A 24,942-nucleotide genomic window follows, 5' to 3' on the forward strand; every position below is an offset into this window, starting at 1 on the left:
GGGCAGGAGGAGGCAGGTAACTTTTGAAGAACGTCTTGGTGGATTCCACAGAGGTAATAGCTACATATGGTGTGTGGAGAACAGGACTAAGTGTTAACTCAAGAGGATACAAGGTTCTGAGCCCGAGACCTGCGCAGGGCCAACGGAGAGACAAGGAAAGCTCAGGGAGAATTCAGGACCTGAGGGCTGTGGGATTACATAAGTAAATATTTCAAAAGGAGTCAAGACTAGAGACATGCATTTGAGAGGCTACCTGTGGAAGTCGACATAGGGGCTATAAAGCTCCCACGGGGGAATCCATAAGGAGAAGAGAATGCTACTGATAACAAGCTGGGAAGAGAGCTCAGCTGGAAAAACGCTGCCTCCTAAGTGTGAGGACCTGAATTTGTGTGCCCAGAACCCTGACATAATGGCCCACTTAGAACAAGAGGGTCTCCCACCCATCCATTGCCTGTTCAAATATCTCCATAAAGGGGAGGGGAACAGTGACCTAAAGACAGCTTGGGAAAGCAGCATAGGTATTCAGGGGCTGGGCTTCAAGGGCGGCTTAACATACGGATAAAATGAAGGAAGTACTAGGAACTGCTCCAAGTTGCTGCAAGGATTTAATAAGACAAACCTCAGAGGCACTTAGCATAGGAAAGATATCAGAGTAAGCAATCAATCAATGGGAGGTATCTGGTTTTATTTTATTTGCTGTTGTAGCCACGTCTGGTCTGGCACTCACTATGTAGACCAGGCTGGCCTTGAACTGACAGAGAACTGTCTGCCTCTGCCTCCTGAATGCTAGGACTAAAGGTGTGTGCCATCGCGCCTTGTTTTTGAAATATTGGTTTTTTTGTTTGTTTGTTTGGTTTGGTTTTTTGTTTTTGTTTTTTAACAATAACAAGGTCAAGGAGGGCATCAGGAAGAAGGGAGCAAGTAAAGCTAATGCTATAGGAACTTCTGTAGAAAAAGATATCCCTTACAGTAGCCAGGCTCCTGACAGGGTCAGAGGAGGGGGTGATAGAGGACTTGGAGGGTCTGGAAAGGATGATGTTTTCAAATATGGCCCTGACTTAGCTGTCACCATTTGGTTGTTAAGTGGGGCTGCTACTTCTTTTTTTTTTTCTTCTTCTTTTTTTTCCTTCTCCTGAGGAGTCATGCTGAGTCAGCTTTGGCTTTCTCTAGCTCCCAGAATCTTTGGGTGTTTTCTGGAATCCCGGTGCTTGCCTCTCTACCTCCCACTGCCTGCTGCTTCTCTAGCTGGAAGCAGTTAGACCCACACAGCAGCCGGATGACCCAACTGGCCGCACACCCTTTGAGGAGAGTCAGCAAAAGCTGCTGTCACACTTGCCCTGTGTGCTCCTGTGTGACTGTAGATGGGTCAAAATCCTCCTGTCTCCTTTATAATTCACTTTCTAGGCCCATTCCAAATGACCTGCTGTGGTTAGTATAATGACCCCAGGAGGTCTCCTAGCTAATCTCCCTGGCTCCATTGTCAGCTCCACTGAACTGTCCACCACCCATGCTCATGGTTTTCATACCTTGTTTCAACTTATCTCACCTTGCTGTAGCTCCACTGTTCTGGGGAGGGTCCTTCCACCTTCCCAGGCTCCTTCTGTCTCATAGCCTTACATTGATTTTTCCTCCATTGTGATCTAAAGCTATTTATGCCTATAATCCTTAGGGTACCAGTTGAGGAATGTGAATTTCTCATTTTTTTATTTTATTTTATTTTATTTTTTTGGTTTCTCTGTGTAGCTTTGTGCCTTTCCTGGATCTCGCTCTGTAGATCAGGCTGGCCTCGAACTCACAAAGATCTGCCTGGCTCTGCCTCCCAAGTGCTGGGATTAAAGGCGTGCGCCACCACCGCCTGGCAAGTAACATGTATTTTCTTCTTATTTATTTATTTATTTATTTATTTATTTATTTATTTATTTATTATGTACACAGAAGAGGGCACCAGATCTTCTCATTACAGATGGTTGTGAGCCACCATGTGGGTGCTGGGAATTGAACTCAGGACCTCTGGAAGAATAGTCGGTGCTCTTAACCTCTGAGCCATCTCTCCAGCCCCTTGAATTTCTCATTATTACATTAGAACTTTGTTCAAAATGAAGACTGGGTCTTGTTTGTATCTGTATTTACATGGCTTAGCATAGGACCGGTCTACCTCGTAGTATCAACAATACTCCCATTCCTTAGGGAATAGTGGTTAAACGAATTAATACTCTTATCACAGCAGAGATGTTTTGTAAAAGGAAGACAACAGACGGCTTGGGCCTGTAACCTCAGTGCTCTGGGAGGTTGAGGCAGGAAGATGTAGAAAGATAATGGAAATACACAAGTCCTACCCTACACCCTGAGCTACGTGGCAGACTCCTAAATCCTAGCTACCTGAAGTCTGCTCATTGTGCAATTCAGGCTTGGATCCTTCTCATTGGCCTTTCCTTTTAATTAGACAATTGTCAACCTTTGCTGAGCAGCTGTTGTAGTACCAGCAGACAGCAGGACATTTCTTGTTGCTACTGGGATCAACAGCATGAAAGTCTTCCATGGATCACCAAGCAGATTCTATTTTGAGTGTGTCCTGTGGAGGCCCAAATTACTCAGGGTTCAAGAATCTGAGCTTGCTTTACCCAGCAGGGCTGCATAAGAGGATGGATTGACCACGTGTGTGGTTACCGGGTGTTTGGAAGGGTCTGTACTTGGTTGTGCAGTGTGCTTTGATCTAGCAGGGGGGTGGTCTTTTGCCCCGCCCCTTGGCATTGTTTTAAAAAGCCCTTTTGAAGAGGCAGAAGGGGCCTTTGGGTATTAACCCAGGTCCTCCCAAAGATATCCTGTTTCTGTCTTTCTCCTCTTCACGAACTTTCTATCGAATATTTTCTTATCCCTCTCTTCTCCTCATAGGAACCCTTGAAAAGGTGGAAGCTGGCCTCCCACAGTGTCCAAATCTTAACAGGGCAGTAGATCTCTAAGCAAGGCATTATGACAAGGGGGAACTGTTAGAAAATACTGTTTCAGAGAACCAGTGAAGCCAAGCACCTTGATACCAAGAATGTCAGGAAGGCTGAGTGTGGAGGTGCATGTCAGTATTAAATCCAGCACTTGGGAGAGTCAGGGCAGTGGATCAGGAGTTCAGAGCTAGCTATAACAGTGAGTTCAAGACCAACCTGGGCTACATGAGACCTTATCTCAAAAAGTTAAAAACAACAAATACATTTTTAAGATGTTAGGAGGAGAGCTGGGTGGTGGTAGTGCACACCTTTAATCCCAGCACTTGCGAGGCAGAGCCAGGCGGATCTCTGTGAGTTCGAGGCCAGCCTGGGCTACAGTGTAAGCTCCAGGAAAGGTGCAAAGCTACACAGAGAAACCCTGTCTCTAAACCCCCCTCCAAAAAAAAGTGTCAGGAGGGGTATCTGGGTCCTGTAACATGAAGATCCTAGGTGGGGGTCAAAAGCACAGCTGAGGCCTTGAAAGTTTCCTGATTTGAGCATAGACTGGGGTTAAATATTAGTCATATGATCCCCCATAGCTTACTGAAACAAAAGGAGCAATGTATTTAAGGATACCACAAAGGCATCACACATCATAATGAAGCAGAATCCACATCCCTGAACATCATCAGGGTCTTTTCTCTGCCTCTTAGCACTCCCCTCAACCTCTCCCAGCTTCCTCTGGCTTTGACAAAAAGTGTTGTTCCTTAACTTACACACTACAGACCTAGTAGTAAGAAGAGAGACCACACTACTTTTTTCTCAAGTCTAAAGCCTCAAGGAATTTCAGCTGAGTGGTTCAGTTTAGGCCATGCATGACAATCATCAAAGAGGAACCACAGCACATTTGTGGCTGTCTATATGGTCCCTACAGAACCTTGTGCATCTGAGGGAAAGTCCTTGGAAAGCAGAAGTTGTTCAGGCATCCGTCACGAGTGTTTAAATCTGGAAGACAAAAGTTGGATCAGGTTTAATAAAACCAATCCAAGAAGCAAACAGACATGGTCTGAATCTTGAGCAGCCTCCCAGATCCAGTGTCCTGAGTCCATTCATTCCAAAGGAGGCCTAATCTCAAGCAGCAGGTGAGGGGGGTGTGGTTCTAGGTTTAAAGATATTTTAGAGGGGCAGTGGTGGCACACACCTTTAATCCCAATACTCAGAAGGCAGAGGCAGGCAAATCTCTGAGTTTGAGGCCAGCCTGGTCTACAGACTATCTCAAAAACAAAACAAACAAACAAAAAAAGAGATGTTCTGTCTCACTAGTCAGGGACTGGAGAGATGGCTCAGTAGTTAAGGGCATTGGCTACTCTTCCAAAAGACACAGTTTCAATTCCCACCACTCATATGGCAGCTCATAAAGATCTATAACTACAGTTCCAAGGAATCTGGCACCCCTCACACAGACTTACATGCAGGCAAAATACTAATGCACATGAAAAATAAATAAATTGAAAAGAAAAAGTCATTTTGGAAACTCTGCATGCCTCTGCCATCTTTTTTGTTTGTTTGTTTTTGGTTTTTCGAGACAGATTTTCTCTGTGTAGTTTTGGTGCCTGTCCTGGAGCTTGCTCTGTAGACCAGGCTGGCCTCGAACTCACAGAGATCTGCCTGGCTCTGCCTCCTGAGTGCTGGGATTAAAGGCGTGCACCACTGCTGCCCGGCCACCTCTGCCATCTTTAAAAGAATCATATAGGCGTGGACATATTGCCGACATATTCAAGCAGAACTCTGAGGAAAGATCTGTTTAATGTTAAATCATAATGATGTATGCATTTATGTGTGGTGTGTTCCTTTTGCTGTAACATCTATAAATCATCCACTGTTCACAAGTCATGCTTTGGAGACAGATCTACATCATCATCTTTCATCTGCTAGTTATTTTTACAGAGGCTGAGATGGTCCATCAGTGAACAGTCTTGAGTCAAAGCAGTATTTCCCAAACCTCATATATATTTGCCTTTGACCTTCCTGGAGTATGTCTTATATTCCCTCTCTGTACCATTTCTGGAATTTTTAAGACAGTCTCATTATGTAGTCCTGGTTGGCCTGAAACTCACTATGCTAGGCTGGCCTCAAACTCACAAAGATCCCCTTGTCTCTACCTGCTGAGTAGTGAGTTAATTAAAGGTGTGGGCCACCACACCCAGCTGGATATTTTTATTTAAAATTAATCACCCAACATTTTTTTTAAATCTTTAACCCAAACAGTTATTACCATGCGTTTCATGTGGTAGTTAAGTTTTTTTTTCTTCATACATATTAAAATAGATGCACATCAGTTAAAATGTAAATGTTGGTCTGTGTAGGATCAAAAGTCCTCTCAAGCATTATGACCATGTGTAGGATCATTGGTTGAGGAAGACAGAGAGTGGCCATGTGGACATTGCTTGCCAAACATAGAGGCAGAGACATTTAGTTTGTGACCAGATGATGGCTAGCCATGACTGTGCCTAGTGTATTACCGTTGATACATTCTTCTGGGGCTTGCATTCTGTCTCCATGCCTAGCTGGTCTTCCTGGGAGGGACCTGAAAAGCAAATGAAGATTATTCCAAGTCAACAGGGGCTGGAAGCCAAAGCAGAGGACGATGGCACCGTTTTTCTCGAAGGTTGAATGATCTCAGCATAACTGCAGTATACGCGTGGTAGCCAGATGCCTCCCCTGCTGGTCTGGGATTGCTTTTGACTTGGGTAGGCTATGAGGACAGACACTAAGCCAGGCAAAATTGGCTCTGGCATAATGGCTGCAGAGAAAGAGCATTGGCATCAGGCAGACCTGAGTTTCAATAAAACTGGATGGTACATATTATCTACATGCCCTCAAACAAGGTCTTTTTGTTTGGGATAGTCTATTAAACACAATTATCACTATTGTCCAGTTGAAGAAACTGGAATTCAGAGAGGTTACACAATTTGTCCAAGGTCACACAGCTAATAGGAAAGCAGAATTCAAAATTAAGCTGGGTTAACTTCTAAGTGTGGGCTCTTAGGCACTGCATTACTCTGCTTGCATTCACTTACTGGCTAGGACCCCTTCTGTCAGAGGACCTGTTGCTGAGTCCTGGGGACTAAGTGCTAAACAAGAATGGCAAGTCCTCACCCTCACTGCCTTGCATTATGTAGAGAAGACAGACAAAAAGTCGCTAACTCCCCTATAAGTAATTTAGCGGTTGTGACGTGTTATAAAGGAGAGATACTTTATGAGAGGCATAAGTGATCTGCAGGTGGAAAACACGTGTGTGTGTGTGTGTGTGTGTGTGTGTGTGTGTGTGTGTCACTTCTAGGTAATATTTGGATTGAGTTTTTTTATTTTTTATTTTTTGAGACAGGGTTTCTCTGTGTAGCTTTGGTGCCTTTTCCTGGAACTCACTCTGTAGCCCAGGCTGGCCTTGAACTCACAGATCTGCCTGCCTCTGCCTCCTAAGTGCTGGGATTAAAGGCGTGTGCCACTGCCGTGCGGCTGGGTTGAGTTCATTCACAAGAATTAACCCCAAGTGTTTATCATTCAATGCGTTTATGAACATTTTTCGAATTTATATTTTGCAGTACTGGAGACTGAGCCAGGGTGATGAGTTCAGCCTGGGATGTGCTTGTGAGGCATCTAAGTGTTGATGTTACTTGTGACTCAAAGTCACTTATCCCTAAGACAGCTTGATAGGAGTAGACGGTCCACACCTAGGACCATGAGGATTCAGAGCAAGCCTTCCAGTATGGTGCTCCCTAAATGATAGTTCTCCCTTTACCTCTCTCCCAATAGCATGCTCGGGGTACAACCCTGGATAGAACCAGGGCCCATTTACCTGAAGGTCCAATTCCCTTTGGTCTGGAACATCAGCCCTCTCACATCAGCGTAATTCCTGGCTCACAGTGGATGCTCAATATATATTTGTAGAATGAATGAATGCAGCTGGCCCTTGTGACAGGAATATATGTATGAGTCTGTAAACTGGAGCTAAACTTAATTGCAAAAGTTAAAATAATTAAAAAAAAAAATGGGTGTGAAGTAATCTAGAAGTCTGAGGTCTGGACAATGGCTGGGAGGAGACTCCAGCAATACGACTAAGGGACGGTGGTGAACTAAAATCCCCGCAGCCAAGGTATGCACAGATCGAGCTTCTACGGCTCCAGAGATGCGGAAGCTGGAGACTCGGTCCCTGCCTGGTCCAGCTGGGTCCCGCCGCGGCCTTTAAAGGCCTACCACGTGGTCGCGCCGGTGTCCCGGGTCCAAAGGCGGTGCCCGCGCTGCGCCTGCGCACTGCCCAGAGCCAGCGTACCGCCTCGGAGAACGCGAGCCCGCAGCTCGGCAGAGAGGGTGGGCGTGACCGAACCATATGCAAATGAAGGGGGCGGAACTTGCAAAGCAAAACCGGCTCGGCCCCCGGACCTCGAAGAGACCCGCCGCAGCCTTCAGCCCCTTTCCACGAGCTCTGACGTCGCCGACGTCCCATTTAAAAGCGGCCGCGCAGGCGCAGTGAGGGGAAATGCGAACTTAGGCTGTTACACAACTGCTGGGGGTCTGTTCTCGTCGCCCGCCCGCCCGCCAGCCTGTCCGCCCGCCCGGCAGTCTGTCAGCGTCGCCGCCGCTGCCGCCGCCTCCTCAGCTGCCCCGGGAGTCTCGGGCCCGTGGCTGCTGTCGCCGTCTGCTCGTGCCTCTCGGGAACTCCGTCCGCCTGCTCAGGCCGCCCCGACCGTCCGCGTCTCTCCCCCGCGCTGCCTCTGAGCCTTCAGCGTTCGCCCGCCGGCCGACATGAGCGGGGACCATCTCCACAACGACTCCCAGGTGCGACCCGCGGGCCCCCGCCTCGCTGCCGGTCTCCCGGCTCAGCCCCGGCTCAGCCCCGGCTCAGTCCCGGCTCCGGCCGCGCCGCGTTGACAGGCCCGAGTCCGCGGTGAAGGGCGGCCGGCTGTAGCCGCTTGGATGGCCGGGCCCCGGGCGGAGCCGTCAAGTTGGAGTTTGGGGGGGGGGGATGGCAGTCCTGGGGAGGGCCGTTCGCGGGGCTCCCGGCTCTGGGTTCCGGGGCGCCGGGTGGGCCCGGCCCCCGGCCGCGCGCTCTCGCCCGCCGCCCCGGGGCTTCATGTGCCGGTTGTTATATCTTCCCTCCTTTTCTTTCCTCAGATTGAAGCGGATTTCCGATTGAATGGTGAGTGTGCCCCCCGCCCCGCCCCGAGTGTCCCCTCGCGCCGCCGGTCGCCTCCCCCGCGCCGGGCCGGAGCCGGGCAGAGGACAGACATGGCGTCCCAGAGACTAAGTCCCGGCTCCTCGCTCACCGGCCCCATTGTTCCCATCGGGCCGCCTCTAGACCCCCCTTTCCCGGGGTCCCAACACCCCCAGATCTCGGCCTTCCCCAGAGGGGGCAACGGAGACCCCGCGTCGCTCGTCGCTGGGTCTCGGGCGGCCTTCCTCCGCCGGGATTCTTCCCGGGAAAGTCGCCTTGTCGACGGTCGGGACTTAGTCTCTGCGCCATTTTCTTTTTCATCTCTCCTCTCCTTTCTGTGCCTGTGCCTTTCTCTCCCTCCCTCGGCTCCTTGAGCCGTCCAGAAAGAGCTTTCTGCAGAGCAGAGCCGTGTAAATCACAGACCTCACCCGAGAGGGAAGGCTTGGAGACTAAATTATTCTTTTTTCCTAAATAGAACTTTATTTTGGAAGTTATTCGCTTTCTGCTTGACGTTTGCTTGCTTTTTTTCTGCTTCCAGAATGAAAGGTTCCCTTAGGCAGCTGTTGGGTTTTGTGTTTTTTCGTCTTTTTTTTTTTTTAATGGTGAGATGTTTATGGTAGCAATTACAAAAAACTAAAGCCACCTTTTGTGGAGTTCTTTGTATTTTGGGATTGTTTTCCCAAGTTGTGTTCTTTGCAAATATTCCTCCCTTTAAAAAGTTTTTAAGTTGTCTCTGTGTCACCTAGTCTGAGTGATGGACTTGAGCATATTGATTTTCCTTAAAAAATTAAAAGTATTAGTGACTAGAACTTTGTGGCTAGGGTTCCCAAGGCAAATTTTTTAAGAGACGCAGTTTAGTGTATTTGTCCTGAGGAAGGTTGGCTGAGCTGCTCCTCTGGACCTGGTGTGCTGGCCTTTTCTTTGGGGGCTATAGGGAGTTTAAAAAATATTTTATTTATTGAAACAAAGAGTGGTCAGCCCTCACTCCTGTCTTCCTGTTCATTCTTCTCCAAACCTGCTGTATTTCAGGAATTAAGAGTTAACTAGCTTTCCCCACATCCTCATGTTTTGAGCCCTTTCCAGTCATTTTTTTAAAAAACATTTCCACTAAAGCTACCCAGGGAAGAATGTGTTGGTGGGTGTCTCCCTCCCACCACCCCAGTAAGAAGCTCACAGTTATGGGCTTTCCAGCAATCCCATTGTAGTATACTGGAAATCCCCACTGATTGGGTTGGTACATAATCATATTTGAGTTTGGGTTCTGGGGAACTTTAGTGAGAGAAGCTGTTGAGTAGGTTTTCTGGTGTAGCAGTCCATACTTTAAATTTATATTTCTAAAAAGAGATTTCATCAAGTCAGGAGAGAATCTAAGTCAAGCATAGCTTTTCTTGAGCTCTTTATATATGCCGTGCTTAGTGCTAGAATTGAACCTGTGACCACTTCTCAGTCTTGCTCTCAACTCAGCCTTTTGGGGGAGTCATAATTAGTTAATTACAAGGTAGGTGTTAGAGCATATGTGTACCCAAAATGCTTTGGGAGCATAAAGGACTTAATTTTATCTGGGGGTGGGGAAATTTCTCAGAAGTGACTGGGCAGGGTGTTGTACAAGACTAGGAGCTAAGAATTGTCAGGGGTTGGGTTGTTTCTTGGATGTATTGTTCATCCTATCAGGCTTTTAAAAGAGGGAGATGAAACCTCTTGAATTTAGAAAACTATCTAGCATATGGATATGCTTCTTTGGAAGGGGGCAAAGAATGTGGTAGGTGTGGATGTAAGAAGTGGTTTTAAGCTCTCTGAAGGAAGGTAAGAATTTAATAATAAAGTATTTGCTTTTTAATTTGATCTGGTAAGTGATGTATTTAGTGATGAAACAAACTTGAGCCTTTTTCCCCTTAAGTTTGACTTCCATAATTCTCTTCTAAATAATAGAAAGGAGTTATTTAATATGTGCATGATTATGGACTGGGTATGATATCTTTGCATTTTTATAGAGAGTGACTTAAACTGCCTCTTAACTTTTAGGATATATTCACATTTTCCAGCGATATTTTTTTGAGCACTTAACTGCAGGCTTGCACCTCAACTCTTTCTTGGCTCATCTAATTTATTCTTTGGAAGAGTCCTTAGGAGTTAGGTACTGTTATCTCCATACAGTAGGGATGATACTGGTATGAAGAAATGAAGTTTCCTGTTTTGATAGAGTAGATCAAGGTGGGAGTGTGGTAATCAATGGCACACCATTTACTTCTTACCAAAATCTTGAAAAAACACTTTTGTGTACCTACCACCTTAAAGTTCTGATGTTGTAGTGATTAGCTTTGTGGGTATTGTCTACATGTAGTTTCAGTAACTGCTCTATCAAGTAATACACTGTTAACTAGTGATTGAGCAAGTAAATATGAAAGACAGTTTTAAAAATAAAAACCAGCTTTTATACCTTGGCTTCTTAATTGATCTTTATAGTGAGGATATTTACTTAAATATGGTTTTAAGTGGTCCTGAACCATCTTAAGATTAGCTGCAAGTTCACAAAGTAAAACCACATATCCCTTATTTTGCTTGCCTGAATCCTGTAAGATGTAAAAGATTTTTCCCCTGCTGTGGAGCTCATTCTTTACAGTACTTAAAAATTACAGCCTTTTGTGTGAAATTTAGAACATTCTGGGCCATACTCAACTGCTGTGAAAATGTTATTTGTGTAGTATATTTGTATTTAAGATATTAACGAGCTAGGAGTTTCAGGAACACAGCCCATACTTCATACTTCCCTTTCACCTGAATGAAAAGGATTCCCTTTGTCAGTAGCACTAACCATAGTGAGGCTGAGTCATTATTACAGTACTGCACAGGATGCCTAGCTGTACCGATGATAACATTAGCTTAAGGTGCTGGTAATCCTTTTCTGTTTCAAAGGCTGGAAGTTAACTGCTTATCTTACTGGAGTTATGGAGCTCACTCTTATCCCTGCATCAAAGTAGAATACTGAGTACTGGATTCCATCATATTATGATCTGACAGCATGTGTTGATTCTGGGTAGGCTTAGTGGGTTTAATTTGGACGAGGGGAATTGTTTTTGATCCTAATAGTTGTGCTTTTGTGCTTGCTGTCTGTTGGGTATGAGTTGAGGTAGGTAATGAGAAAGCTCATGATGTGGCTCTGAAACTGTCATTTTTTTAAAGCTGAAAACTGGTGGTCTTTCCGAATGAAATCTGGAAACCTTTAGACGCAGTCTGGACACATTTAAGTATTAGATTCCAGTGGAATATTTCCTTTTTTTTTACACTGCAGCCATACTCCTTGATAGACCTTTTTTGAAATTAGTAAGTTGCTATTATCTTGGAGCATATCAGGTCTCACAAATTTCAGCCTGGGTATTTCTGGTAAAACAAGAAAATTCTGGAGTTACTAAAGAAATCAGAAAAAGTTTATGGTTTAGAAGACAGAAACTGGGTAATATTTCTAACCCTCTAACTTCTACTTTTCTTTGGTAAGTAGATAGTGTAAAATGGAAAATAACCCAAAGTTCCCCAAATTTTATGTAAACGAATAGCACAGGGGTGGGAAAGTCAAGTCTTTCCTGCCAGCATAAAAATCATGGATTTTGAAAGTTTGAGAGATACTGATTTATTCTGGGTATAGTGAAGGAATAGCTATTTGTGTGAGTGGCAGGGATTTTTATAGTTAACCTGTTTTAAGGTTTATATGCCAAAATTTGTTTTTGGTGTTTGTGGCATGGAAAAGTTTTAAAGTCTGCTATTTCAATCTTTAAATATATTAGAAAAGCTGTATATTAATTACAGCAACAGTTGTCTTCTGTTGATTGTGGTATGGGAAATGATTTTGTTCTTTCTGAATGTGTGTCATTTTAGGAGACCACATTATTCTGAAATTGTATTGTTACAGGATGGGCATGAGTGCATAATGTACATTACAGTTTTCAGTAACTTTTGTCATTTATTAGATGCAAAGTAAAACCGACTCTCTTCAAACCCAATCATTTCCCCAGAAGTGTGTTGTGTGAGGGATTGCATCTTTCTCCTCTGAAACTATGTTGGACTCTTAAAGGTTCTAAGTTCACTTTGAAATGAATTCCAAGTGTAATTACTTTGAATGTAGGTGTAATTTACCTTGACTGCAAATGCTGGCAGTAAGTATTTGGTGTCAAACCCAGAAGTGGTTTCTGTTTTTGTTGTTTTCTAAACAAAACAAAAACAACTTGAAGGAATGGTAAAAACATATTTGGCATTTAAAAGTGGGAGTCCTTGAGTGAAATTCAGTGTTCTGTGGTTTAAATTATCTGATTATACATTGATTACTTTTAATCTACTAACTTTGCAAAGTAAAGGCATTTGTGCAAACAATTGAGAAGTCACTTAAGATGTTGAATTTAGCATAGAACTTCCAGACTTAGTCAATGGAGTATTGTGTTTAAGGGAAGATTTCATAGGAAGGGGAGTGGGGGCAGGGGAGGTCCATCTCTGTTTTCATTCTTTGTAAATCTGAAGTTTGAGAAGCACCTTTCTATTTCTGTGGCTTCAGACCAATAGCTGAAACAGGGACTCTAAAACTGAAGCCATCAGTTTGGAAGAATTAGCTTTTTTTCAAACTCCACTCTTCCACTTGGCTATCTAGGTGCTGGCAGTGTGCAGTGCTGATAGTGTGGGCCTGGGCACTTTAGAAGGGAGTGAAGAAGGGTGGAGGGCAGTACAGTGGCCAAAGCTTGATTAGGAAAGAAAATGTTTAAAGCAGAAACCCAATATGCTGGGTGGTAGTGGCACACATCTTTAGTCCCAGCACTCAGGAGGCAGAGACAGGCGATCACTGTGAGTTCAAGGCCAGCCTGATCTACAGAGTAAGTTCCAGGACAACCAGAGCTGTTACACAGAGAAATCCTGTCTCAGGGGGAAGGAAAAAAAAAAAAAGGGCAGAAATCCATATATAAATATAGTATTTTGGTAGTCTTTTTTTTTTTTTTTTTTTTAAAGATTTATTTTTATTTATTATGTATACAGTGTTCTGTCTGCATATACACCTGCAGGCCAGAAGAGGGCACCAGATTTCACTATGGATGGTAGTGAGCCACCATGTGGTTGCTGGGAATTGAACTCAGGACCTCTGGAAGAACAGGCAGTGCTCTTAACCACTGAGCCATCTCTCCAGCCCCAAATGTTAAGCTTTTTTTTTTTTTTTTTTGGTTTTTCGAGACAGGGTTTCTCTGTGTAGTTTTGCGCCTTTCCTGGGACTCACTTGGTAGCCCAGGCTGGCCTCGAACTCACAGAGATCCGCCTGGCTCTGCCTCCCGAGTACTGGGATTAAAGGCGTGCGCCACCACCGCCCGGCCTTTTTTTTAATTTTTATTTTATTTTATTATTATTATTATTATTTTTGGCTTTTCGAGACAGGGTTTCTCTGTGTAGCTTTGCGCCTTTCCTGGAACTCGCTTTGGAGACCAGGCTGGCCTCGAACTCACAGAGATCCCGCCTGCCTCTGCCTCCTGAGTGCTGGGATTAAAGGCGTGCGCCACCACTGCCCAGCTTTTTTTTTTTTTTTTTTTTTTTTAAAGACTTATTTATTTATGTATACAGTGTTCTATCTGCATGCATGCCTGCACGCCAGAAGAGGGCACCAGATCTCATTATAGATGCTTGTGAGCCACCATGTGGTTGCTAGGAATTGAACTCAGGACCTCTGGAAGAACAGGCAGTGCTCTTAACCTCTGAGCCATCTCTCCAGCCCCGTATTTTGGTAGTCTTAAAGGAAATGTCTCATAGTTTGCTGAAATGGCAAGTAGGTATTATTTAATATGATATCTGTTGCATATGTTTAAGAAATATCTTAAGCCGGGCGGTGGTGGCACACGATTTTAATCCTAGCACTCAGGAGGCAGAGCCAGGCGGATTTCTCTGAGTTCGAAGCCAGCCTGGTCTCCAAAGCAAGTTACAGGAAAGGAACAAAGCTACACAGAGAAACCCTGCCTCAAAAAACAAAACAAAACAAAAAAAACAAAAAAAAAAACAACTTAAATACAAGTAATACTTCTAGGGTGCATACAGATTTATAATACCATTGACTTAGACTACCCATATCAAAATGTGTGTTAACTATATGTTACATAACATCTCAAAATTTTGGTAAAGAAGCAACTTTAGTTTTTATTTCTTTTTGGTAGGAACTCATCGTTAATTTGTTATCTTGTTTTTAGTTATATTCACTTTCCTACCATCTTCACCTCTGTGTACCATCCTTGAGATTTTCTGAAACACATAGTATTTTTTATATGCATCTCTACCAGAATACTAATCCCCATTTTATTTTGTTGTTGTTATGCACCCCTCTCTCCCTTTTTTTTTTTTTTTTTTTATTTTTCGAGACAGTTTCTCTGTGTAGCTTTGCGCCTTTCCTGGATCTTGCTCTGTAGACCAGGCTGGCCTCGAACTCACAAAGATCCACTTGGCTGTGCCTCCAAGTGCTGGGATTAAAGGCCGTGCGCCACCACCGCCCAGCCACCCCTCCCATTTTAAATCAACATTTTTTTGCTTGTTTCTGTGGATTGAAGTGGCCAGAGATTCATCTAGACAAATACAAAGAATGGTGTTAAAGCAGTGTTACCCACTTTGTTATATAGATAGAACAAACTTAAGGGACACTTTGGAATTCTAACAGCTTTCTAGGTTTTTTTGTAATATTTATTTATTTGCTTTGTGTGTTTGCTTGCACACGTGGGTAGGGTGTGTGTGTGTGTGTGTGTGTGTGTGTGTGTGTGTGTGTGTGTGTACAGCTCACAGCCATACTGTGACATCTAGTAAGAGGACACTTGGCCAGAGTTAGTTCTCTTCTTCCATCATGTGGGCTCAGGCTGTGAGGCTTGGCTGAACAGGTCTTTACCTGCTGACCCATCTCACAGGCTCCAGGTTGGTCTGTCGAGTCTCTCAGTCTGTCTGGAGATAATGTCTCTCTACATAGCCCTGGTTGCTCTGGAACTCACTATGTAGATCAGGCTGGCCTCAAACTCAGAGAGATCCACCTGCCTCTGCCTCCCAAGTGCTGATATTAAAGGTGTGCACCACCAATCCCAGCTAGATTTCCTATTTAAGAGCAAGAACTAGCCAAACCTTGGTCCCAATATTCTTTATATTGTTTCTCGTTGTACTACCCAGTTTTCTTGTTTCTAGGTGTTGAGGTGTTTTGTTTTGAGACATAGCCTTACTCAATGTGTAGTCCAGGCTGGCCTTGAACTAAGATCCTCTTGTTTCCTCAGTGTTCCACCACACTTGAACTACAGTAGACTAATACATCTTTTTGAGACCTAATAAATGTTTGTATTTTAACCTTGCTACCATTTCTGAATGCCCAGTGATAAACTTTTATAGACATGTTACTGATTGACAGGAGACTGATCTGGCAGGTTTATATCAATTGCTTAAGACCCCTTAATTTAGCCAGGTGGTGGTAGCACACATTTTTAATCCCAGCACTTGGGAGGCAGAGGCAGGCAGATCTCCGAGTTCGAGGCCAGCCTGGTCTACAGACCAAGTTCCAGGACAGCCAGGGCTACACAGAGAAAGCCTGTTTCAAAAAAACAAAACAAAAAAACCAACCAAACAAACAAAAACTAACTTTACCCATCTCTTTATGTTATCTCCTATTTTTCTTTGTAGTTGGTAGTTGAGCTTTTGATTAGTAACAGAAGTAGAAGTGGAAGGAGGGGAACTAATTAAGAGTTCTTACCAAAACACTTTATTAAATCTGAACTGAGTGGGAGTAGTAGAGAATGTGTAGGTTTATGGAGAACTGGAGGTCAGAAAGAAAACTTTTTATACTTTTTCCATTCTTACCTCCCCATTTTGATAGCATATTGCCTTGGTGCAGATTCCAAAACTCAGGTTGTGGTCAGTAAGCTTCCTATTACAGAGGTCACAGCCTGTCCTTTACTATCTGCTGGTAGAGATAGCCTGGACCCCATGCACCTGGACTATTAGATATCTAAGAGATTCTTTGGTATTAAGGCTGGAACCAGGACTGGTATTGGAGGGTTGGTGGTGAAGAGGGAGCTACCATAAAAAGAAATTGGAGAATTCAGAAAAAATCTAGGTAGGTCCTTGTTCTCACTCTGATACTTGTCCTGTCCCTGGTTTTTCTCAGCTAAACATTTTCTGTTTCATAAACTATTATGAATTATATAAGAATGTGAAGGTTCTTCTCTCTCTACTTTGTAATATTTAAACTTCAGTGAGATTTCATGTATTTTAAAATGGATCTTTATTTTCTTTTTTGTTTTTGTTTGAGATAGTCTCACTATATAGACCACGCTGCCTCTTCCTTCTGAGTGCGGTGATTAAAGGTGTGTGCCACCATGCCTCAGTAGATCTTTATTGCCCCAGTAGATCTTTATCTATGTTAGATTTGTAGTAGTGCTGGTATTGGGATTATCCTTCACTGGTATTTCCTATTAATGTTTTAAATCTTCCTGACAGTTACACAATAAATTTGTGGCTTATAACTAGAGTTGGTTATGTCTTTTCCTTGTCTTAATTGAACTTCCTGTTCTGTACTCATCTTCCCATTGTAAAAGGAGTCACTCACTTTTAAATAAAAGGGTTTCCATATCTATGTTTGAACTAAATAGGACCCAAGTATATACTATGTTCCTACTTTTCTTTCTTCCTTTTAAACATATTTTATTTTTATTTTTTGATTATGTATATATCTGTGTGCCTGTGTGCACAGATGCCATGGAAGTCAGAAGTGCAGATGGCCATGGAAGTGAGAAGCATTGGGTTCTCCCGAGCTGGTGAGCCACCTGATGGTGGGTGCCAGGACTCAAATTTAGGTCCTTTCCTCTGTAAAAGCAGTCTGCTTTTAACAACTGATCCATCTCTCCAGCCCCCCCCCCGCCCCCCACTTTTCTAAAAATAAGTTTAAGGCCTAATTAATTTCTTAGAGCAATTGAGAAGACAGGCTTAAAAATGAAGACCATCTATAGATGTGACTAATTTCCCAGCCTTTTACTAGAACTGTGAGTTTTCAATTAAAGATGCCTAGATTTTGGATACATTTAATAAATGTATTAATTGTTTTGGGTTTTTTTTGTTTTATTTTGTTTTGTTTTTAAACTGTGAAAATTAACATGCTTTATCAGTATGTTTTTTCAAAGGCCATTTCTTCCCCAAAACATTTTTAAATTCAAAGACTGAAAACATCTGAGAATTTAATCTTTATTCCATGTCTTACTTAAAGTTGCCAACTCAGCCTCCTGTGAAATAGTGATTTGGGAAAATAAGAATATCTTAAGTAAGCTCAGGCCTGTATTTGAGCTTCTCAGAAGTTGAGGCAAGAGGATCATCAAATGAGTTCTATGCCAAACCTCAGCAATTTAGTGAAACCTTGCCTTAAAATAAAAATGAAGCCAGGCGGTGATATCACACACCTTTAATCCCAGCACTTGGGAGGCAGAGGCAGGCGAATCTCTGTGAGTTTGAGGTCAACCTGGTCTACAGAGTGAGTTCTAGGACAGTCAGTGCTGCACAGAGAAACCCTGTCTCAAAAAACAAACAGAACCCAAACCAAAATATTTCTGACTATTTTCCCCCTCATTCTAAAAAAAATTTAATAATCATCTTGTCAAATATAAAGGGAAAATAAGTTGGTATTTTGATTGGGATCATGTTAAAATAGTCATTAAAAGAGAGGTGACGTTTTAACCATTAAAATACTTCATATCCAAAAAAAAAAAAAACCCCTAAATAAATAAATAAATAAGAAAGGAGGCAGTGGTGCTTCCAAACTCCAGCCTGGGCTACAGAGTTCCAGGAAAGGCTCTAAAGCTACTCTCTCCAAAAAAAAAAAAAAACAAAAAAACAAAAAAAACCACACAAATAAATAAATAAAACCAAATAAATAAATAAATAAAAGAAAGAAAGAAAGGAGGCAGTGGTGCTTCTAAACAAGGCTACAGCCACCACAGACCAAAGCCCAGAATCCAGGACAGAGCTCTTGGCACCATGAATCAAGCTATCAGCATTGCTGTCCTGCTGGCAGTCTTGGTGGTATGCTGAGGGCAAAAGGTGCCTCTGCTTGGTTCTTACAAAACCTTTGTCTAGTCTGTTGTTAAGAGCACAAGCTTGCTGATCTAGTATGAGTTCAGCCTGACCCTGGAGATAAGGTCTCTAATTGCACTGTAGGGGTGCCCAAACACATATACTACTTCCAGACCAGTTTCAATGACAAGCACGGCAAGGTCTTTTAAGCCACTTTCACCTACAAGGATGAGGACAGCTCTACATGCAAACTCCACCTCTTGCAAGTCTCCTGTGGTCTTTAGTCAGAATACCTCTGTGCTCAGAGACATGGCCACATTCCTCAGATATAAGGGCTTAATTCTGATGGCTCAGAATACCACATGGTGGTGGTGGCGGCTGTTGCTTTCTCACTCTGCCAGATTTCATTTCTCTGTGACTAGTTGAGTCTATGGAAATACAGAAAGCCTCAAGGCCCAATGTAGAGGCTCTGTTCCTTCACTCCCTTTAGCTGTTCATAGTCTTCGGAGAGAAACAGAGGCCCTGTCTGTCCTTCAGAAGGTACTCCTGTGCTATATGCCATAGCCATTTCACCCACCCTGCCACTTTGCTCCCTGCACACTATTGTCTGGTTTTGTCATCTTCATTCCAGAGTTGCTTCTGTCTATAATAAAATGGCTGTCAATGTAGCTCAGCATAGAGCACTTGCCTAGCTAGTATGTGCAAGCCTCTATCTAGATTTAGTCTCCAGAACTGCAAAAACAAAAACAAAAACCTAAATTAAAGCTTATATTAAAGAATTTGGTAGCAAAGTACATGTTAATAGTTGTATGAGAAGATAGGTATTTGTGAGATAGTGGGAAAAAAATTACATAGTCTAGAAATGTCCACAGTGGCTCATAAGTCTAGTTAATGCTGAATATTGAGTTGTCTTGAATTTGTTATTTTTTAAAATACTACTCAAAGGAAATAAAAGTCATTTAGGAGTGCTTCACTAGTGTCCATTAGATTAAATCTAATAGATCTTAGAGATCATTGATCAGAAAGACCATCACAATATGCTCAGACTGCAAAATTAATATTCAATTGAAGGTAGGTTATAGTAACTGGAGATTATAGAATGGTTCTAATTTTAAGAAATCCTTAAAGCCTTCAGAAGGTTTTGTCATGGAAAAATGGTTCTTAAAGTATATGGGAAAAACGAGGGAGATGAATCTTAGTGCTGTATGGTTGTATTGACCTCTGTGTAGGAAAATGCACAGTAGAGTTTATTTAAAGCTTATGCCACTTTTTCTTGCATCAGTCTTTTTCTAATGCATAAGGTAAATAGGCTTTTACCCACTGCTGAGTATAGATGGAGAGGTTTTTAAGGGAACTCAAGTTTGAGTTCTTGAGCATTTGCTCAACAGCTGGATCTTTGAACTAGTTAATAGAGCTTTATTCCAGTCCCAATTTTAGTCTTCCCCTATGAATTGTAGGTCTAATATTTTATCCTCAGTCTTGTAAGATAGGAGTGCTTGGTAGAGATACATGGTCCTAGTCCTACTCTTGGAAGTTGATTCTGTATTATACCATACTGAAAATCTGTGTTAGTGTGTCTTTAAGAATCCTGCATGGTCCTCATTCGTGCTGGTGGCCCATAAAGAGAAGTGGAGGTTTCTGTTAGGCCCTCACTATCTTAATTGGCTAGTATGTGTATTTTGCTTCATTAGATTAAGATACTCTGTTAGTCAAGCTACAAGGCTTACACAAGGGTATGTGCATATGTGTATATGATTTTAGAGTGGACCGCTTTGTGAAAGATAACCAATGGGGCGGGGGAAGAGGGGAGGACTAGTCTCATTTCTGAGAGAGACTACTTCTCCATCTTTCAGTGGTTATTAGTTGCCTGTAGTCCAAGGAATTTTTTTTAAAAGACCAGAGCATTGTTTTTCAATGTACATTTATTTATAAAAGCTTAATGCCAACTCCATTCTAGATAAGTAAATAGCTGTACCAGTTGTGGTGTGTGCTTATAATGGCCAATACATGAAGATGGAGGAAGAAAAATCAGGAGTTCAAAGCCATCCTTGGCTACATAGTTTGAGGCAAACCTGGGCTTTATGAGGCCCTGCTTTTAAAAAAAAAAAAATCCATCTTTCATTGATGATTTACCTAAATATTAGAGATAATTAACTGTCTTTACTGTGTCTTACCAGAATTCTGGTCTTTCTGTTTCTATATTTAATAAGCCATTTAATCTTGAGGTTATCTTTTTGGATGGGGTGATTGACTAGAGCTCAGAGAACTAGAGCTTGCTTTATTTTAAAAAATAGTATTTTTACTTCCCGTGTCTATGCCATGTGTGTGCAGTGCCCTCTGAAGCAGGAGGGTGTGGGATCCCTTAGAGCTGATGTTACCGAAGGTGGATGCTGGGAACCAAACTTGGGTCCTCTGGGATAGCAGCAAATGCTGTTGTTGCTGATGAGCCATCTCTCCATCCCTATGATGGTTTAGGGGAGGGCTTTAGGTAAACAGTAGAATACTGAAGATCGTCTCTAGAGGTCATTAAATTAGTTGGGGTCTTCAGCTAGTAATGTTGATTTAAGTGAAGAACATGACTAGAACAGCAATAGTTCTTGGAGTATGGTTTTCTGCCTGATCAGCAGCATTAGCATTGTCTAAGAACTTGTTGGAAATAGAATTTCATCATGGACCTTGCCTAGACCTACAGCATTCCAGTCCGAGTTTTTAAGCAGAATTCTAGGTGATCTGATGCATACTGAAGTTTCAGAGCCAGTGGAATAGAACAAGATTTGAAGTTCAACTTTGTTTAACCTCATACTTTTAGGAAGAATGAAAGATGTTCATAGTCCACATCAGTCAAAGAGAGACTCTGGACTTCAGATAGTCTTAGATCAACACTTCTTAGCTAGATAGCCTTCAGCATGTCACAACTTACTTATCTATAAGTTCAAAGTTGTATAAAATAATACTAATATCGATAGCCCCAGCGTTTGGGAGGCAGAATCAGGAGGATTGCCACTTTGAGCCAACCTGGGCCACATAGCAAAACCTGTCTCAAAAAAAAAAAAAAAAAAAAACCCAAGAAGTAAACAACTAGGCCTGGTACTAATATATCCCCCATATCAAATTGTTGACAAGAATAAGATAAGTTGATCATCATATAATCTTCTTGTTAAGTTCTATAATTCTGGCATTTGTACAAAGCCTAAAGCTAGTTTTGTAGTAACTTAGTTCCATGGCTGGGGTTCATTACTTGTGCAGTGTTTGTGCTTCCTTAAGATTGTGATATTGAATAATTTCTAATGAGGAAGGGGCTCTCTGATGATTTCTTGAGTTACAACTCACTAGTGGTCCCGAGAATGGCCTGAATGTTTCCACAGTCATTCATAATACCTCAAAGAAAGGCCTGTTGGTGGGTACAGCAGTGGGGTAAATGAAGAAACACATTAACACCCTGGTACCTTTTTGGCCAGACAAACTGAATTTGGGGCCATTTGAAGCCCCTGACTGTTGGAATCAAAGGCAGTTTAGACTGAGCTGAGGACCCCTGTGTAGTATAGGCAGATTGGAAGTTATCTCTATTACCCACGCATTAAGAGCTCAGTCAATGGAAGTGAAAGAGGACAAGCCTGCAGGAATGGGCTTACCCTAAATTGGCTGGCCTGAGAAGGTGCAAGTTCAAATTAGACAAGTCTACCTCCTAGGAAAGGAGAAGCATTTGTAGTGCAGGGATGTCCTTGTGAAAATGAGTCATACTACAGAGACTTACATGGAGGCAAGAGTAAAACATTTTTTTATTATTGTTATTTTTGTTTGTTTTTTTGTTTTTTGAGATAGGGTTTCTCTGTGTAGCTTTGGAGCCTGTCTCTCGAACTCACAGAGATCCACCTGCCTCTGCCTCCTGAGTACTGGGATTAAAGGCGTGCGCCACCACCACCCGGCAAGAGTAAAACATTTTAACTTTATTATTCTTTTTTTTTTTTTTTTTTTTTTTTTTTTTTGGTTTTTTCGAGACAAGGTTTCTCTGTGTAGCTTTGCGCCTTTCCTGGAACTCACTTGGTAGCCCAGGCTAGCCTCGAACTCACAGAGATCCGCCTGGCTCTGCCTCCCGAGTGCTGGGATTAAAGGCGTGTGCCACCACCACCCGGCGAACTTTATTATTCTTAAAAGAGAAAGATGAGTTAGTAAAAATGGAACTCACTTGCCTTGTTCCTGAAGTAGACTAATATTTCAGTTGAATATCCTGCAGACTTGGGCCTTGACTTTCCAGGGACATTGTGCAGAAGTAGTCTACTTTGTGATGACCCACTTGTGTAGATCATGCCATGCAGGAAAATGCTTCAGCTTTAACAGGTAGGTCAGAATGCTAGGTAGGGAGTCAATACAAGGAATTCTCAGTTGCTACTGTACAGAAGAGGTCACACAGTAGAATGTTTTGATCCTAAGTTTCTAGATTAGCAAAATCCTATTCTCTGCTCTCCAGTGTGGTAGTTGTTTGTCATATCAGACTTTTAATAGGGAAGGAAGTACACCCCCAAATTTACCCTCCTGTATGGTGTTCTGAAATAATCTTTTTGTACACTGTGAAGATGTGTCTTTGCCAAGGCACCCTTCTGATTGTTTTAATAAAGAGCTGAATGGCCAATAGCTAGGCAGCAAGAGATTAGGTGGAACTTCTGGGCTGAGAGAGATAAAAAGGAGATAAATCTCAGCATGAGAGAGATGCCAGAGGACACAGAGAGGAAACAGGAGGTGCAAGATGGAAGATGTAAAAAGCCACAAGACAAAAGGTAGATTAATACAAATGGGCTAATTTAAGTTATAAGAGCTAGTGGGACAAACCTAAGCTATAGGCCAAGCTTTCATAATTAATAATAAATCTCTGTCATTTTTTTGTGAGCTGGCAGCCCAAAGAAAAATCTGTTACAGTAGGCTATGCCCCTTAGAACCATATGGTAGGTATTCTTGAGGGGTCTTTAGCTGATCAGCTGAGATGAGAGACCCTTCCTTAGGGTCCTAGTTTGTCACAGTGATGTGAGGGGTGGTTTTCCTAAGGGGATTTCTTCTCACCATACATCAGTCTGTCTACTACCACAGGTCCCTTGTCATTAGTCAGATTCTCTATTTCCCCAGTGTGAGCTATTTTCTTGAGCTCTCTCACCTTCTGTCACATGTCATCTGACCTCAATTGTCACCTAATAAATGCTTCTGCATTCTGCATTTCACTGTCCATCGTAGTAGGTGGTACTGTGCTTTATTGAGGACTCCTTAGAACATCATGGTCATCCAATAGAATCAGAGTCTTCAGGGTCATGACACTGGCAGGCTCTACAGTTGTGTTCCCTTGGTACACAAAGGCATCTTTGGTGGCAGAGATGAAGTGCAGCAGCTGTACCTGCTGTTTTGTATTGTGGTACAGATATTTATCCTGAATAGGGTGTCATGTCAGAGCATGGGAGGCTGGCCTGCTGTAAAAACTCCATCTGTGCCTGGACACCTGGCTTCCATTGGCATGCAGCCGCTCATAGTTCATGCTCAGAATTTGGCTGGTATAGCTTACCAGACTGGCTTATGGCAGCTGGTAGCTGGTACAGCAGATGCCCAGGAATAGCTGCAATGTTGCAGTTGCAAGACACCAACATGCAAGGTAGTGCTGCCCCCCCATTTTATTGAATTAAATTAGTCACGTGTGACTGATTGCTGTCATTAGGACAACTCTATAAATAAAATGTAGATACAACCCAAGAGATAAAGTTTATATTTTGCTTAGAATAGGAGGTGGTTGGGGCTCTTGTAACTTTGCAAGAAATTGAAGACCAATGAGAATTTATTGTGTTAGAAGTCTGAATGAATTTCTCATCTATATGTTTACACTGTTTTATCCTAGATGATGTGCTAAGAGAATGTATCACTTAGGAATTCAGGCAGGTCCTCATTTCACTTGACCTCCTTAGGGCTAAACAAAAGAGAAAATTTAAAGTCCTCTAGATAGAACTCATTCTTATTTTATCTCAGTGTCGCTGAAACTATGAAGTAGTTTATGTCTATTTTATATTTGGCAAAATAGGTTGGCTTAAATTTATACTATTCCATATATCAGCATACTTTAAAATGGTTACTGTGAGCTTATAACTTTTGAAATTCTAAGCTTCTAGCGTGTTACCCACACCAAGTTTACTCACATTAAGTTATAGTTGATAAACACTACACTATAAATGATAGAGTATCGGATATGTTAACTTTTAGTAAAAGCAGATTAGAACTGTGTTCCTTCCTGTATCCTGGTCAGGGTTGTTTTCTCACTTGCATGCTCATGTTGGGTGTAGGCTACATCTTATAAATAATTGGACTCACAATTAAGAAATATTAATCTGCTGAAACAAAATGGTATTGTAGCCTTGGCTACTGAGACCACTGACGGTAGACAGATAAGATCTTTAACAACTTGAGTAAATTGTGCAAAGACTAGAAATAGACCCAGTTTCTTATAGGTTTAGCTTCAATTATAATCAGGGTTTTGGAGACTAGGGTAGGGAAGGCTTAGAGGTGAAACAAATGGCTTGATATTTAATCAGTTACTATTAATCAAGCAATGTTTGAAGGGCTCTGCATTTTCACCTGTCAATCCTGAGGCATGGTTGTCACTACTCACTTCTACTTTAGAAATTTAGGCTCAGGTGTTAATTAGCTCACAGTTGTTTAACTTGTAACTAAACTGTAGAGCAAGGAGTTTAATGTACTATTAGATGCCACAGCTTGAGTTAAATGTGAAACAGAACAAGGTAC

At 42.4% G+C, this 24,942-nt stretch overlaps 1 protein-coding gene across 1 annotated transcript in view; it reads left to right on the forward strand.

The window, feature by feature from the left end:
* The first annotated feature begins 7,392 nt into the window (after positions 1-7,392).
* Top1 (DNA topoisomerase I) overlaps positions 7,393-24,942 on the forward strand; it is an 88,326-nt gene continuing 70,776 nt past the window's right edge. Inside the window, exons 1-2 of the mRNA XM_059261833.1 lie at positions 7,393-7,757; positions 8,094-8,118. Of these exons, the coding sequence (XP_059117816.1) occupies positions 7,725-7,757; positions 8,094-8,118 (58 nt within the window). The 5' untranslated portion in view covers positions 7,393-7,724. The remainder of the gene's footprint in view (positions 7,758-8,093; positions 8,119-24,942) is intronic.

This window comes from Peromyscus eremicus, chromosome 4 (genome assembly GCF_949786415.1).
Source record: "Peromyscus eremicus chromosome 4, PerEre_H2_v1, whole genome shotgun sequence".
NCBI classification, from domain to species: Eukaryota; Metazoa; Chordata; class Mammalia; order Rodentia; family Cricetidae; genus Peromyscus; species Peromyscus eremicus.